Below are 17,806 nucleotides of genomic sequence, written 5' to 3' on the forward strand. Positions count from 1 at the left end.
TGAAAACTCGTGTTGGTATATCGTACTTTCGGGTATAGGCATCTCTCGCACATCGTACTTTCGCATGTCGTACTTTCGCGTATAGACTGTGTTGGTGATTCGCTATGTGTTCTTATGGTCGCGTCGGCATATCGTACTTTCGGGTGTAGGCATCTCTCGCACATCGTACTTTCGCATGCCGTACTTTCGCGTATAGATTGTGTTGGTGATTCGCCATGTGTTCTTATGGGTGCGGTCGTGATTCGCACTTTCAACCATCTCTCGCGCGGTGTTGAATAGTCACCAACAATAACCGCACAAACGGAAACGTGAGTAGTAGAGAATTGGTGGATATAGCCGCATGCAAGCTTTTAACTTAAAGAAACTAAATTCTCCAATAAAATAAAGAAACAAAGGATAACGGACTTACGCATTTTGCAGAAATGCAGAGGGTAGTTCCCCGCGTGACGGATTGCTGCAAGCGATCTGATCGATATGTGGCTGTCTGATTTCCGATTGAAATGAGTTTGGTGTAATATTTCTGACGTAATTTTCGCGGTTGTAGCGTGACTTGTTATTTATGAGTGGATTGATAACTGGTTCTGTCTGTTGATTTCAAAACCCGGCTGACCTATCGTGTCGCGCTTTCTGGAATTGAGTACGGTTGCTATCTGTGTGTCAAAACTCGTTTGCGGTGAATATAATTTTATTATCAGGCGAATAATATCAAGGTTATTGTCTTTGCTGTAATCGAATCTTTCTGGATCTCTATGGTGTGTACTCCGACGAAACGGAAAAGTTGACGCGGCATGACGCGGCGTGTAATCGTGGGTTGGTTGATCCAATTTTTCTTGAATGTGATGGGATGAGGGAAAATTTGCCCATTGAACATTACAGCTGTGAAGTGAACGCTCCTCTTGATCCGTATATGAGAGCCTTATGCTATATCTCAAGTGCACGGTCAAGGCGTTGGGCCAAACGAAACGATGTAAATTCACGCTTGCCGTTTGAACTGGCATACTCTGGTCCGGAACGATAACCTTTCAGCTCCGTATTAGAGTGATATATATGTATTCTTGGTATCATTTTCAAGGCTACTTGCAGAATTACGTAACTCACTATCGGGCGATGAACGGATTCCGAAACTAGAAATGGTCCTGCCTGGCGATTTAAACCTCGGCTGACCTATCATGTCGATCAATGATTTCCGGTTCAATTGAGTATGGCTGCTATCTGCGTATAATCAAAACTCGTTTATGTTAAATTAAACTCGTTTGAATTTATTATCAGGCGAATATACTCAAGGTTACTGTATTATTTGCTGTAATTTTCCGCGTATGACGATCGAATCTTTTTGGATCTCTGTAGTGTGTAACCCGACGAAACGGAAAAGCTCGCCTGGCGTGACACGCCGTGTCAGCGTGTAATGGCGGGTTGATTGATTGATGGGTATATGATGACAATTTATGCTATGTTTCAAGCGTACGGTCAAGGTCACACGAATCGATGTAAAGTCTCGCTTGGTTGGATTCTCGTACTTGGATGGGGTGGGGGGTGGCTGACTAAGGGGCTACACATCCAAAACTACTTCCGTAACCCAATGTCAGTCAGGCGCAGAGACGAGCGGATATAAAAATTTGGTATTCTGAAACCATCTTGCTCCGGCTTATATATTAAAACTCAACTGGCGTATCATTTCTCTTGAATCTCTCAATCAATAATCCCCGGTTCAATCGAGTGTGAATGCAAGCTGTCTGTGTGGTGCACGCGTTATCAAATCAAACTCGTTTGTGTCATTGAGTCCATGGTAGGCCTATATCACATTGATATCATTGTAAGCAGACAGTTTTGAGTAACTATGTGGGATTCTATTGAAAACAGCTTTATTACAAAGAAGCCGAGATAAGTCCATCGCTGTTGCTACTTGCTACCCGCCATTTTCAAGTGGTTTTTGACGACGTCCAAAGCTACTTCCCGCAGCTTACGACAGTAGAGAGCGAGTGTGCCAGGAGCGAGCCTCGTATACGGTACAAACGAGTGTGGATTTGAATGGGAAAACAAGGCATTGGGGGATCTTTACTGGATTACTTTTGGATTTAAGTTTATTCGGACCCGGATTTGTGGATTTTACATGCTACTCGCGAAATAATATCGCGGGCAAGTGATCCCCATGAATCAGCCGTGATCGATCGGGGGTGATGCGATGATGTCAGTCTGGATTCAAAATACTCGTTTGGATTAATCACATCAAAGTAATCAGTTTTCTTCTGGCTCGTGACTCTTGCATCGATGTGGTTCCTGTATCGAGAACTACGATACTAGATTCCATTGTACGCCGACGAATCGGGGCTCGTATACTGTACAAATGAGCGTGAATTCGGATGGGAGTACGGCGCATTGGAGAATTTTTACTGGATTACTTTTGGATTTACGTATATTCGGACCCGGATTTTTTAAATTGTCCATGCTACTGGCGAAATAATTGCGCTAGTAAGTGATGGCCATAAATCAGCCGTGATCGATCGAGAGTGATACGATGATGTCAGTCGGGGTTTAAAATACTCATTTCGATTAATTCCATCAACGTAGTCATCTTCTTCTGACTCGTGACTCTTCCGTCGATGTGGTTCCTGTATTGAGAACTATACGATACTCGATTCCATTGTACGCTGACGTATCGGAAAAGTTCGCCTCGTTTCGTAGGATACTGGTGGAAAGGCTTAATCTCGCTGAATACGAGTTTGGGAATATTTGGCGTTATATTCGAGTGATAAAAAACTTATCTCTAGGCAAGTAGACGTACTTGCTGAGTGATTGTAGCCTGCGACCCAAATTCCCATTGTCTCTGTCCACAATCGCTTGTGAAGTGGTGTAATGAATCGGTGATCCGAATCCAGCCCGGAATTGCTCCTGCTCCTGGACCCGATCGTAATCACCTCCGCTCAGATGTGATCAACCTATTGACGGATATACAGTCTTGTCGTCATCGTTGTATGTTAAGTTGACGGAATAATACTTGATCATAATGAGCAATCTGTAAGATATACATCTCAGTAGTACCGTGTTTTCTGTTTCACGGTCATACAAATCGGGTGCAGTTCAGATTAGCAAGAAATCGAGCAGTTTCATTTTCCTGGTACTGAGTTGAGACGCAATAACTACTGGTCAGGCGTAATCATCTTCCATCTACAAAGGATGTTTCATTTTGGTATGGCTGCATATCAATTGTGTATATAAACTTGTATTTCGGCAGTCGATGAAGAAAATATGTAACCCGTTTGCTAAATATGTATGTTGTCTATTTTAGGAACACGAGAAGTGAAGTACATCAACAGTTTGATGTCAAAGAAAATATTATCCATGACGAAGCGTGAATAATGATTTTACCCGATGCGTGTCGAAATAGCGTATAGTGTATAGCGTATAATAGCGTCGATTCCGCAGCTGCAACACCAATGGGTTGCGGGTTCGAGTCCGACTGAGTTCGACTGCAGAATTCTTACCCAAGTGTTGGATGTTTATCTAGGCTCCTATTTTTCATATAATCCGTACAAGCGATGCCTTCTAGAAGCTCAGAAGTGGGCAGTGCTACAAGTCGGTATCTACAGGACACAAATGACGTAAATCGTCCTGGTTGAAATGACCGTATTAGCAGTCTACAAGCACCATGAATATCACAAACAACGAAACAAACTCTACCCGCCATGATATCGACTCCAGCAGGACATATTTTCGATATATTGAGATATGTAAATTTCATTCTTAATATTTTCAATCTTGCAAGCGAACCATCTTTTAGGGCGGCAATAATACAAGATTTGTCGTTATCGACTAACGCTGTCAAGGGCGATTTGGTGTATGGAAATGCGAATATTGATTACGACGGTGCGATTTTGGACGGTTCGCCGCGGTAAACGATCCTTGATATCAGGAAACAATCAGGCGCAGTCTGAAAATATAGTCGAACATTCGTACCCTGCTACAATACCAAGCACAAAGCGTTATTGGAAAAAAAATGCGATGAAGCGGCGATCGATATGCATCGTACAAAGACGTAGTAGTAGTCACGCACAAACACACACACACACACACACTAGAATACTAGTCAGATTATAGGACCACGAACTAACATATCGATCCAGTTTTCCGTCCCATGCCACCTCATTTTGTCTCTTTCCTTTCATATTCTCTGCTTTAGTTTTCATTCGGTGTGCATTCCTCTTCTTTACTTTACCTATGCCAAGGTGGGTGTGCGATTTCAAAGACTACTCCAAGCTCCAATTCGTTTCGACACCTTCCTGTCTTTCATTGTATCGCAGTTTTGTAGTGTTTTGAAACGATGAAAATATTAATAAACTAACACTGATACACTAAATTATCCCAAGAACAGCTGCAATACAGAAACGTTTGAGGTCTATATATTTGCGATTTTTTATTGCGTGTGAAGATTTAAAAACGACTAGTAAAATAGGTAGGAGAAGACTGGAGGAGCAAGCTCTAGCACATAATAGACATTTCGTCCATCAGTATTGGTGTTCGTAAGGCAGGACTAGAATCTGTGTAAAATGAGGAAAATTACTATAATATGAATGCGAGGCATTCAATAGCACCCAAGCAGAGTTCTGAAAAACGTGAGTTGAACTGGATTGGATCCGAAAATGAACAATGCGCAGTGAGCACAATGACTCGGACTCGAGTCTCAACACCGTGATTTGGAGTTGAATATTCGAATCCTGAGTTGGACTCGGTGGTGAATGGAAAATGATTCGACTTGACTCGAGTCCTACCGAATGTTGGGATTAAGTCACCATCCTCGAGTCACGAGTAGGGCTAGGCACAATGATTCGTGTACCCGAATCTGAAACGAGTAATATATATATATATAACGATTCTAGTCGAGTAGTAAAAGACGATTTTTTTTCGAGTACTGAAAATATACGCTTCTATCGCCACTAAACGGCAATTTATCAACGAAAGTCATAGGTTCGATACTAGTTTCAAGTGTGGAAGCTGTAAAACTTTGATTGGTCGTATCGCAGCATACGAAACCTACAGACTACAGTACAATGCTACGAAAGTTACTGAAAATAACAAATCGCTGGTATGCCAGCTAGTTTTATGGCTCTACAGCATCACCAGATTTTTATGACTCTATATGGCGGGTGTTTTCAACCCGGATCCAATCATCTGGATAGTAAGTAGCCTATACACAAGTAAGTAGCTCCGTCGGTCGGAAGAAGTAGGCGTATCATGCGATATACTTTTTCGTATCATAGATAATGATATCATGCAAATTCTGCACGAGATGTGTCTTGGAAGTGGCACGTAAAACGTTGTTGTCCCCCACCAATATAGCTTCTCTAGATGAGATGTCTTATTCGTTTTGATATCTGCCCCGTTTGTGAAAATCTTCAGCGACTATTATTGTTCTGGGGATCATTTTCGTTGAGTATTAAAATATGGTCTCTCGCAGAGCGTGACGGTCAACAAATGTATGTCTCAAATATTCAGCGGAAACCAGGGTACATTATTGTTCGAGACTCCTATATATGACTTGGAATAAAGCACCGATGCCTTGTCATTCAGAGGCTGCTGTATCGAGAGCGTCCATGGCAGTTGATCGAATAATCATGTGAGAAGATGGTCAAATATGATTGTCTACCTATCTATTATGAATATTCTATTTCGGAGTGTTTCCTTGTATATCCCCGAGAGTGACGACATAGAGTCGACTATTACTGATCTCGCGATGTGAGAATACAACTCGTGAAAAGAAGCTTGTGATCTGTGATGGATTACAGAATATTCCGATGTCAACGCTGACGTTCTTGAAAATGGTGTGATTCGTTATAGTTCTGATCTTGTGTGACTACCCCAAACAGTAGATTATCGACTATAAAACGTTTGTGTAGCTATACTTCGTATCCAAGTTGTTGAACTAAGACATATGACGGTAGAATCGAATGTCATACATAAAAACTTATTCAAATACCTACTAAGAGTGAACATCGTTGAGTGACTTGAAAAGTTGTCGTGGTAGCGGAATATTGTTTGTGAATCGATATGGTTAGTAACAGTTGCATTGTTCGCACATTTAATGCTATTTATCGATATCGGATCGGCTTATGAAATATCAGTGTGAGACCAAGTGCGTGCCAACTGCCCTTTGTCGATGGAAATAAACACCTGTCTCCCGTATTGCTGTCAGAAAACAATCTGTTTTCATGAAATACGCATATTTGCACGTCAAGTCCTGCTAATTTTGTTGCCCGTTCGTTTTTGTATTAACATTAAGTGTCTAGTATCGCTCCTTTGGCGATGGTAATTTGGCGGAAAAAGTCAGCACCTAAGATTAAAAAAATCAACTGGTTGTAAAACTGATAGAAATAGAAGTAGTCCAACACAAGGCACTTGAGTATGTAGTGTAATTAGGTAAAACCTACCACAATTCTGAGAAGAAAAAAAATAGAAGTACTTCATGACTGCCACCACTGCGTTCTACGTCAGTCCCACAAGTCTAGAAACAATGCAAAGATGTCCACATGCTATAGTCATATTCATTTATATTTATTTCACATCGTTTACACGTCACGGCCTCTCCCATTTTCGATGCAATCCAACGGTGATCCATCGTTTGATTGACGATCCATTGTCGTTTAGTCAACTCCAACTTCGTGATGGGGTTTCTAATAATCGGACGGTTGAGATTTGGATATGTGTTTTCGATGCGTCGCCCGAATTCGATACCTTTCATACGAAGTACGTACTCGCATTGCGGAAACCATTTAGCATGTTCCGTCCTAACCTCGTCTGTTCGGTCCCACCGAAGTCCACCATTGCAGTAAAAACATTTCGTCTTGTCCGAATCGATGTAATAAAACCCCGCATTTGCTAATTGCTCAACGCTAGCATTGAATTTAGCGGGATCCCAACCTTCGTCGAAGGTTGCTATTCTTCGTGACAAGGACGCGGGGTTAAGGCAAGGGAATAGTTCAGCAAGATAGTGTTTTTCATCCTCGGATGGCTCATCTGGTTCTTTCACATTGATAGTGAGCCGTCGTATTTTCTCGTGAAGTAAGTCATCCAAATTACCGCGGTCTTGCTCAGCTAGTGCGATATTTCCTGAAAAGCTACCACGTGCGAAAGTACATTTTGGAAAATGTGTAAGGTGTATTTCCGATACGTCGTCTATGGGTTTCCAATTGCGAAGAACACCGAAGCAGCTAAAGCACTGCGTTCTGTCTAAGTTACCGAGATAGAAAAACCCTTTTTTCGCCAACTCGCCTACTGCGTGGGGTATTGGATAGCTAGGCCATTTCTTGAAGGTTTCGCGTCGCTTCGATTCCCTTTTCAAGTCGAGGTTCTTAATCAAACACGCGTGTTCTCGGTCAATGATATTCGCAAGTTTTATGTCGCTGTTATTGACTTGCGGTGTCTCGATTTGGAGCTTAAACTCCCGTAATAGACTCCTGAAATTCGATCTTTCAACGGGAATATTGAATACGTCTCGAACACAACTCGCTTCATGACAACTTACATTCGTATCCTTTTCAACCCATTTTTCGAGTGAAATACTGCATCCGAAACATTTAATTTTGTCTTCGAACCCTAGCCAGTAATATCCGCCAGATGCTAAATCTGCACGCTTTGCGTACGACAGTCTCGAAAACCTGGCGAACGTAGCGAGTCTATATAATTCGGAGCGGTGAGAACCCGATATATACGCATCCCTGTACTGGCGGATCCGGGTCGAAGTGTCGGAACTAGTGCACTATACACCAACATTACCCGTTCATGGTAATCACCTTATTGACTCAATCTTTTCACACGTCAACCTTTTTCTTTTATTGTTCTCTCGAATTGATATTTCATTACTCAACAGATTTCTAGTTGCGAGGTTTCAGTTTTTTCCGTTTACGCCCATTACGTAAAATAATTCACTTGATACCTATTATAAACGATGCACTGCCATTCATTTATGCTTCGTTACATAGCTATCTTACCATGACTCACAGTTTTTCCCTTTAACGCCCATTACGTGAAACACGGAGTGCTTGGGACTCATCATAAACGATGCGCCAAAGGATTTGTTTTATACGCATGATACCTATCACCATTTTTCTTAACGATTTACCAAAATTATAACGTTACACTTCATTACTTCCCTATAACAAACTATGAAAATACCGTATTTACATCTAAATCTTAAACACCCATTCTTACCTTCAGATTTAGTCATTCTCCGTTGTGTTCCGTATTACTCTTATCGCCATCTATTGACTTGTTCCGTTTCGTCTCCTCGTGTTCCTCATACGACTTAAGGTTCTACGTCGACGACACCTTATACAACCTATACCCATAACACAATCACCAGAGCTATCAACCCGGTTACCATCATTATCACAGCAACCGGTTTCAGTGTAGGTATCAGTTTCGCACCTTCCATAATCATCCTATCGATCAAGTTTAATCCACTTACCTTATATCCACCTTCCATCATCACCAGTTCGTGCAGCCATCGAGTATAGTTGTGGTCAACGAAATCTGTGGTTGTCTTCCCCACGGTGGTTCTTGATATTCGGGAATACTCAGGAGCGGGTGTTCCCAAACTTCGGGTTTTCTGCCCGGGCTGCGGCGATGTGTTAGCCATCGTTGACTCAAAGGTAATATTCATTAGTTCGACACTCTTCGAGGACGAGTCGTCTTTGTCGTCTCCTGTTGAATACAAAACAGTTGTTTCGGTACTTACCTTGCGGTTGTGGTCTGGGTTTTGGTAGTCCGTTCCGAATTCGGTCCTGCCGTCTTCCGTGGTGTTCTGCAGAGCCTTCGCAGTGGTGACCGGATGCACTCGCGTCGTTGTTGGTGTTTCACCAATGATTTTCTTCATTCCGTAGGTTTGGTTTCACGCGCGAAGAGTTTGCAACTGTTGCTTCCCATAAGTCGCATCAGTTGGTTTGACAGTTTTATACTCCCCCTTTTTGTTAGCCATCGATTTCGATCGTCTTCCTTGCACCAGCCTCGCTTTCATCCGCCATTGTTTTGTTAGGGGTGGCAGATGTTTCAGCGCTGTAGTGCTTGGATCATAGTCTTTCGCCGCTGGAGTTACCCACGTCGGACTGTAGTAAGCGATCATGTACACTTCTTGGGATGGGGGTTTACCTCTGACGTCCGTCTTGCTACTATCGAGTGCGACACGCCTTGTCTTGTAGTCTTTCATTTATTTTCTCATGAACAACAAAAATAGCCAATTTTCATTCGGCAAAACCTTGTTCAATAATACCAAAATAAGGTATTATATCTATTGCTTCCTTTAGTGCCTTCGCCTGACCCTCCCGCGTCGGGTTATAAGGGCCAGAAACGAAAGGCTTAGTCGATGGGTCCTTACGTCCGATGTCGCATTGGTATTTCATGGATTGGGGGGCGCTGAGTTGGCCCCGCAGGCTATCAAGTTCGGAAGCAAATGGATCATAAACGGCTGTCAAGACTCCTTCAGGAATGGCGATTTTTTCTAGGCCAGTCAAAAGTCAGGAGGTTTGTATGACAGTTTCGCCAGTGCTACCGATTGTGCACAGAGACTTTCGAGTTCCGTCTTCACGCTGGGACTGGTGTCTTGTTGTAAGGTTACATAGTAATTGGGCCAGTTATTGGCCCAAAGCGAATCTCGTTATGAACGGGGTTTTGGTGTTGGTGGAGAGAAGGGCGAGGTTCTTCGTTGTCAGCGGGGATTCCCAACCTATTCAATCTGACCTCTGATCTCGGCGTGTGCCCACGCCTACCGTCACGCCGGCGGATTCAGTCGCCGCCGGGGGCCCGTTTCTGGGGAGACGTGCATCTTAAAATCCCCAGACTCCTTGCCGGTCATGACCGGACATGTGTCCGGTTAGCCGGTAACAGCTGCTTTGTTTGGGAAATTACTCATAACTGTGGCTGTCGTCATGCATCTATGGGCCGAATTGTTACAGTTATTCGGACAAGTGCATCCACGAGAGCTTTCAGGACCAGTTTTCTCGTGCAGGTCCTTATTTACGTCAGCCGGGATTCCGCGCTCGACGTCTTCATTATTGGTGCCGTCAGGGATTCCTGACTCGACACATCTTTAGTTAGTGCCAGCAGTGCTAACTGACCCGACACTTTCTCGACTAGTGCCAGCAGGGGCTACCTGACCCAACACTAGGGATTTCCCATATTTTTTTGACCTTTTGGGAAAGAAGGTAAGACAGTTGCCGTCGTAAGATCGGCGTATTTATGATTGGTGCCAGCAGGGATTCCTAACTCGACACATTTCGCGCCAGTGGTGATTACCATCTCGACACTTGCGCCAGCGGCAACGGCCTGCGGCGACACAGACAACGTGCCGGCTCGACGCTTATCTGGTTTGCAGCTTCCATCAACCCATCATCGGTTACAGTGTCGCGAAGACTGCTTCCGACTTTGGTTCCGTCCCGTTGATCACACGAGATCCCGTCATGAAGCGTTACTAAAGACAACCCTTCGTTTGCATTAGGCGGAGATTCAAATTCAGTCGCTATGTTTGGTAATTGTTGTACATGATCAATCCATTTTAGACCTACAATATCGAGAGGTCTCCTTCCTCGATCGCAAATGGAGCCGATAGTCCGTTGAAATTGATTATTACTAAGGAGTCAACGTGGGAGGAGTCACCTATATCACGTAGTTTCATGTTTATAGGTTGTCGCTCCTCCCAGCTTGGCGGGTATTAGGTTTCTACGACGTTTTTCAATTTGAGGACGCTTCCCGTGTCGGCGCAGAAAACCCCAGTTGTGATCCTTCGACGATCTTTTCTTTTCAGAGATTGGCGTTCGCAGATAGTAAGGAGGTAATCGATGTGTTCGTCTTCAGACTCTCCCCCGTCCACTGAAATTGCCAAGAAATGACGCTGAGCCCCAGAAGACCAGTTGGTGCCTCCATTTGATTATAGTGTAGCTTCATGGCGCTTGCCATGCAAGTATTCCACACTTGGTTCGATTTACTTCACAGAGCTCAACCCCATCTCCTGGCTTTTCCACATTTTTCCACACCCCTTATACAACCCGTTTTTGTCGACGTTGATTGAAGCATTGGTTGTAGATTGATCGAACGAAGCAGTGACCTTGGAAGGTCCAGCGGCTCAAACTATTCATACAATAGACAAGCCCCTTGGCTTAATACAACCAACATACTCCAATAATTATCATGCAGACAGCAATGAACTATCTATGCCAAACTCGGTTAAGTTGCACACGAAACATACGTCAATCACAACACGAGTCAAGATTTAACCTATTCATATTCATGCACGATTAATAACAGTTCAATACTCCAAGGTGTGTTTACACCATAAATGTGACGGTACTTCCTGCCGACAATATACATGCATATAATATACAATAAATATGCCAATAGATGCCACAAAAAAACAATACCACACAGAGTTCAAGTTGACCAATTTGCCGACCACCTTGTTTATAAGAGTTCCCCAGTCTTCCAGATGAAGATATCAAACTGCAATTAGTCCAGGAACTGACCCCTTGTTTGAGTCGTTACTACTTAGGATCATCAAGTACTTGCGTGTCGATTCGGAGATCGGGCATTCCAAGTCCAACAGAACGCTGGGTTTGTTGAGGGTTAGTCGTAACGATATTCCGAATGCAATACCTCTATGTTCTTGGCTCTTTGTATCTTTAGCTCATCGGCTTTATGGAGCGATTCCAGCAAATTTCATCGAGATTCTCCATCTCTGTATACTTTGCGATTTCGGTTAGCAGTCGCTCCCATTTCATCGCACTGCTTTATTTCTGTATACTTTGCAACTGCGGCAAGCAGCCGACCAAATCAATAGCACGTCAACATTTTTCAGAGGGACATCGGAACATCACCCTTAAATCTCAAAAGACGTCAAACCCTTCCGCAATGCCTCCGTCAATGTCCGGTTTTCTGGATATAGTCTGCTACTGGATGCTTCGTTTGGGGCTCTGTTTCAGACTGGTGGATTTACATTGGCATAGAGTCACAAGTTCGCCGAAACTAGCGGACGCACCGATGTCGTCTTTATATGCAATAATTGGATACTACAACTGAGTGTACAATTCATGTGGACATCATACATGGCATAGATATGCAGACATATGTCAGTCATACTCCGGCTCACTGTAAAAGCTCGCATACATGAAAAAATGGTGGCGCCATTTTTGGTAAAGCAAACTGATGGTATAGCTAACACTTAACATTCATACGACACAGTCCCAGATAAGCACAAAATGATACCATCTCACTTATAATGGTCATATGTGAACCAATATCCCGATTGTAATCATGCTATATTCCTTAATTTCCAGTATTGGTGTGCTTAAGCTTTTTTATTCATTCGTATATATCGTGCTTCATAGGCAATAGACTACGCTTATCGCGAATTTCGAACTCACATATGCTCCAATGCCTTACCCCGAGAGGTCTTTAAATACCCATGTTTCTATTGTCCTATGGTCCATTACACATCAAATTTTCAAACTTTTGTCTCGTTGGGGTGAAGGGTCCTGACACTAGTATAGGGGCGGGGTCAGTTATGACGCCTTATTAATACCTACAGTTGTAGTACTCGCTATTAAATTACTGCAGTAACAGCCAACTATTCTAATATTAAATGTTCATAACTTATACCTATATCTAAGACATGTTAGCGTTATCTTAAAGCAATATGATGGTAGATGTCAAAGATTAGGTAAATGCAGTACTTGGACAATATAAGAAAGATAGGCGTCACGTTGCAATAATACGTCATAGTAAACCCTCACATGAAAATACCCCTTTGCAGATTGATTTTTGCCAATACAGTAAACTTTCATAGTTCGTACACGTAATGATTGCAATGCGACAAAATGGCGCTCGTCAGGCGCATTCACTTCGTAAAGTGAATACGCGGACAAAGCGGGTTTTAGGCAAGTGTCATTTTCCATCATCGACACATCAGTTTCGAAAAACGAATGTGTGGATAAGTTCAATCATGGGTTACTTTTCTAAGGTCTTTATATTAGCAGTACTGGCCTGAAGTATTCCTAATGTTATAGGCCTAGTAATTCCGGTTACATTATACTTCTTTATTAATCCTAGTAAGTGACCAAGGTATCGATGTACATTAATTACAATAGTAGCCCTAGACTTTGGAATATCAGTCGGTCTTCTCCAGAGTCTACCACAAAGGTACCGAGGTAGCAATTTGAAATCCGTTGACATTGTTGTTTGCGATTAGATAGCCGGCAACTATACTGGCGCTTCAGCGCTAGGACGTAAAATCGACACAAGGCCCCGATACACATGACAACACAAAATGGACACAGTAGCCAACGAACTGGCTCGCTGCTCCGTGACCATTTACAGCGTCTCCACAGGGGCATTGACGTCCTGATCAGAATGGTATTGAGTGTATTGACCTTGCCGGAATAGTAGCGCTTGTGACGTTCAGATATAGTTAAATATATTTCCATTTCGAGTCAGACCCAGACAACTACAAAATTTTCAGCTTTTCCGAATTAGATGAGATTTAGAGCTACACAGCTTTTTCAAATTACGTTAAAATTAGAATTAGATTACTGGCATTTCGCTATAATTCCGTGAGATTAGACGACTAGAATTATTTAGTTGTCCAAGCCTGGTTCGAGTCGCCTGCTGGCAGTACCAATAATAAATCCAATTTGACTTTGTCCTTGTTATTACTTAATGCGACAAGTGGGTATATTTCTGAAGCTATTCTTGAGTTAGTGCGTTTCATCTTACGTCAGCGAGGTAAATTGTCCTCAAAAACACTAAACAAGAATGCTCTAAAATGCTGACAAAACCATGGAATATCTAGGTACAAAGGCACCTGCCTTATTGTCGGCATAAATATGCACAGCGAACGGCACAATTGGCGCACTGCGATACCACACATTTACAACGCCGCAACATACCCTACGGAAACTTTATCGCTGCTAGTGATTATTTTTCATCCTCACTAATTCTTGGTCCTAGTTCGGCCCATGTAAGCTTACACGAAATAATAGAGTGTTTTTCGGCATATTCAAATCTTGACTGGAGTCAGGCTCACTTTCAACTAGACACTTTCATCTCGCCAAATCTGTCGCAGCCAATCACTATACACGCGGCAGGATAGTTAGTACTACTGCCCTGGATCGCAGTTTCGTGGTGTTTTGAAATGATGAAAATATTATTAAAACTGATTGACTAAACGCGGCATAAGCACTCGTCATTTCCTGCTTTTATATCTCTAGACATTAGTATCTCTGGACTTTAATTAAACTATACTAACTGTCCTACTCAAATTTTCGCGTAAATGAATTACATACTTTTCGTATTGATTATTCGAGCGGGTTTCTGCAGATATGGATCAATACCGTTAAGCATGATCCGTTTTGAATACTATCGATAAAATGTGTTAATATGGTGTAGCCTTCTTTGTTTCATCCATGGCGACTAGGACTATATACTGCGCATGTTTGAGAACAAACGGCAATATTCGCGAAGGATTTTATATGTCATCACTAGGGCCATTTAAAGTCATATCTTTTTCTATGCATCAGTAAGTCGTGAAATCAATTTTAACGCAAAAACCGCATCCATATGGGGTATATTAAGAAAGTTATAAAGTCATATAAAGTCATATTTTCCTGGTTAGATCATATTTGAGTTATAAAGTCATATTGTTGTATACTTTAAATAAAAAGTGCCAAATGAAACAATTACGCACTAAGAAAGTAAGGCAATTTCCGATTGAACGAAGGCAAACTGTAAGGTTAGCCTACATAACATTACAGTCGCAGACTTACGAGGTCACACATTGCATTATGAGGTCACACATTGCATTGTGTTGCTACACAATCTGTTTTACTTCTGTGCACTGAAGTGGGACGTCATTTGAAGTTCAGAGACTTCCACAAGTGAAAGAAATAGTCAACGCATTGGAAGCTGAAGGAGTTATTGTAAAGAGCTAGCGTCAAAGATTCAGTGAACGAGCCAAAGTTGACGAGTTAACAGAAATATGCCTCCACTACAACAATATTTCAAACTTGATACTGAAAATGTAACGTACACTATCAAAGAGGCTCATGCTGATCTAAATGCCCTCGAATTCGCAAAAGATCCGCTTGAGCTCAAAAATTACATTAAGAAGCGATTGGACAAAAACGATGTGAAACAAATTATGGAGCTACAAAGACAAGACATTTCAGCAGCGCTGTATGCAAAACTGCAAAGTGTCAACCCACATCAGCGTCTGTGGAGCGCTCATTTTCCTTACTAAAGTAATTTTACGTCCAATCGTAACTTTAAAGTCTCCAACATTCCACACTACATGAAACTACTACAAAAGTGGTTTAAAATAAAAATGGATGCGTATTACTGTTATGTTGCTCATGTCTTACTCGTCAGTTCCATGAGTGACGTTGGTTACATGTAAAAATACACGATTTTCGCATAAAGTCATATAATTGATTTTTTAAGGTCATATAAAAATGGACCTAGTCATCACCCATTCGAATTACAACAGAATATGACTGATATCCAGAGGTGGTTAGTCACGAAGTACTTCTACTTTTTGGAAGTACTCAAGTAGTTTGCCTCTACTTCTGGTACTTATTCAAGTAGATCTGATTTTCTCTACTTCTACTTCTACTTCGTAATATTTTGTGATCTACTTACTTACTTTTCGCTATTTTCAGTTTGTCAAGTAGAAGTAGTCTAATTCCCCAATACGAACGATAACTTGAGGAATTCCGCGGCTGTTTTCATGGAGTACCAACATTTAATATTCATAAGAGTCAAGTAAAGCCCAGGAATTTTATTGCGCTTGGCGCATAGTAGTAATGGAGTGACAAATATGTTTTCATGAAAGTATCAGTGAATGTAATTTAGGTACCGGATTGCTTGGTTCCTCTCACACCGCATTGTCGTCCTTATCAAATATTTCATCACTGTAAATATGGCCCACCACAACATTTGAAACTACCGTTTCGCAATCTAGCAATTACCTATCATATTGTAATCTAGCAGCCCCTTACGTGTCTTGATAATCTGGAAAATCCAGCCTTTTTGAACGTTACACCTGTTTTAGCAGATGACCTTTTAAGCTTTGTGGACAAAATACAGGAAATATATTATCCGCTTTTTAGAAGTGGTATTTGTATTTCATTTTTATTGCGAGTATCATACTTTTACTTTCATAGATGTTAAAGCATAAACACATGTGTGGTAATGCCTCCATTTTCCGAAAATAAAACTAGCCTACACTAAATATAACTTTTGCGATCCACAATATTTGTTATTAACGTATAATAATCACGCAAGGTGATGTAACCGTATCCGATACATTTTCTACGTATTGCTCTTCGCCTAAACTTGGGGCCTTATAATATGGGGTAGGGCGCCATCCCATGATATTCTCTAAAAACGGGATGCTCTAGTAAACAAAGGATAAGTATTGCATCTTCATATCAATACTATAATTTGCATCCCATGATGCGAAACAATACTTATTATGTCGAAAATTGATACCTCCTGGGATGCATCAATACGAATCAAGCTCCCTGCACGTGCCGCATATCTCAATTCGCAGCTTTTGACAGTCCATGCGAACGAATTGAGACTGTTTTCAAAACTACTTACTTACTTGAGTAGATGTAAAGTCAGTTAATTCTACTTCTACTTCAAGTAGTTTTAGGTGGCTTATTGAAGAAGTACTTCTACTTTTATTTGAGTAGATTTTTCCGTCGCTACTCCTACTTCTACTTGAGTAGCTTTCTTGACTACTTTGACCACCTCTGCTGATATCATCCATAAGTCAGTTTAGCTTTTCTTTAGCAATAGTCATACAATTCGGACCCTCTCTGTCTTTCAGCGTTCCCTTTCTTTGAATTCAAAACGACTAGCACTTTTTATACAGTTGCACTGTGTTCCAGAATAGCTATAACCATAAACTCTTGTGACCTCAGAACAGTGTGGAGATCAAACCACTACCTTCGAGTCACGAGTCACCTTGAGACATTACACATTTCGACCCGAGCCCAGCCAAGTACCTTCATCATTCAAGCCAAATTGAATTTTCGAAGTATGCATGATGATGCAAAGTCACTACACTTTGCCAACTGGGTGTAGGACAAATTAATTGGTCATTTATCTTGAATCAAATACTGAATAAACTTAAATATACATACGCTCTGATCTTCGATTACGTAACCTCGGTGCAACAATGCCAGCCTCGTCCGTACGTAGATGCGGCCTTTCTAAGCTTCAATTCCTCCGCTTCGTGTTAGAGTCCGAATTGGACTGGATAGATGGTGATTCGAGGCTGCTTATATGCATTTCTGTTTCAAAAACAAACAAAGACTTCCCTGCCAAGAGCTGGCTATAAGTTTCGGGCCCAGTTCGTGATGAGTTATTTTCTTTTTAATCTTTTTATGAATCACAGTTCGTGCTCCATCCGCGGCCATTAACTAATTGTTTTCGGCTCTACCAGCTACCAAAATGGCACAGCTTCGTGTGCGAGTTAATCTCCCTCATCATTATAAATGACCCATCATAACGACTTCGTGCACGAGCAGAAATGACTAAGTGTCACGATTCGGCCTCGGCTCCTTATTTGGATAGAAACATCGGTCGCCCTTTTTGATTTTGTGCCAACCCAATACATTGCAGTACCTCGCTCGCTGCAATCACCTTTCCCCACTCAGAGAAATACATTACCTTTGGGTTGTCAGTCCTTTTACAAGCTTACTCAGCAACCCACACACAACAACGTCTAACAACAAGAATTCTTCAATTCGGGTTTTCATGCGAAGCC

General features: G+C 41.9%; 1 protein-coding gene and 1 long non-coding RNA gene across 3 annotated transcripts in view; both read right to left on the reverse strand.

Moving 5' to 3' along the window:
* Positions 1-17,806, reverse strand: part of LOC145455467 (uncharacterized) — a 286,288-nt gene that overhangs the window by 184,882 nt on the left and 83,600 nt on the right. The window lies entirely within an intron of this gene.
* Positions 7,736-17,689, reverse strand: LOC145455278 (uncharacterized). Of its 2 annotated transcripts, XM_080333227.1 has the most exons (3): positions 17,181-17,689; positions 11,635-11,723; positions 7,736-10,854 (listed from the first exon to the last, which is right to left on the reverse strand). In XM_080333227.1, exon 3 carries the CDS (start codon positions 8,864-8,866, stop codon positions 8,330-8,332), a length of 537 nt encoding a protein of 178 aa, XP_080189353.1. In that variant the 5' UTR covers positions 8,867-10,854; positions 11,635-11,723; positions 17,181-17,689; the 3' UTR covers positions 7,736-8,329. The 2 variants fall into 2 exon arrangements, with proteins under 2 accessions (XP_080189353.1, XP_080189354.1); XM_080333228.1 differs by lacking the exon at positions 17,181-17,689 and having other exon boundaries at positions 7,736-8,329; positions 8,459-17,173.

Source organism: Botryllus schlosseri, chromosome 14 (assembly GCF_051294905.1).
Source record: "Botryllus schlosseri isolate E-star chromosome 14, Bs_hap1, whole genome shotgun sequence".
Lineage (NCBI taxonomy): Eukaryota > Metazoa > Chordata > Ascidiacea > Stolidobranchia > Styelidae > Botryllus > Botryllus schlosseri.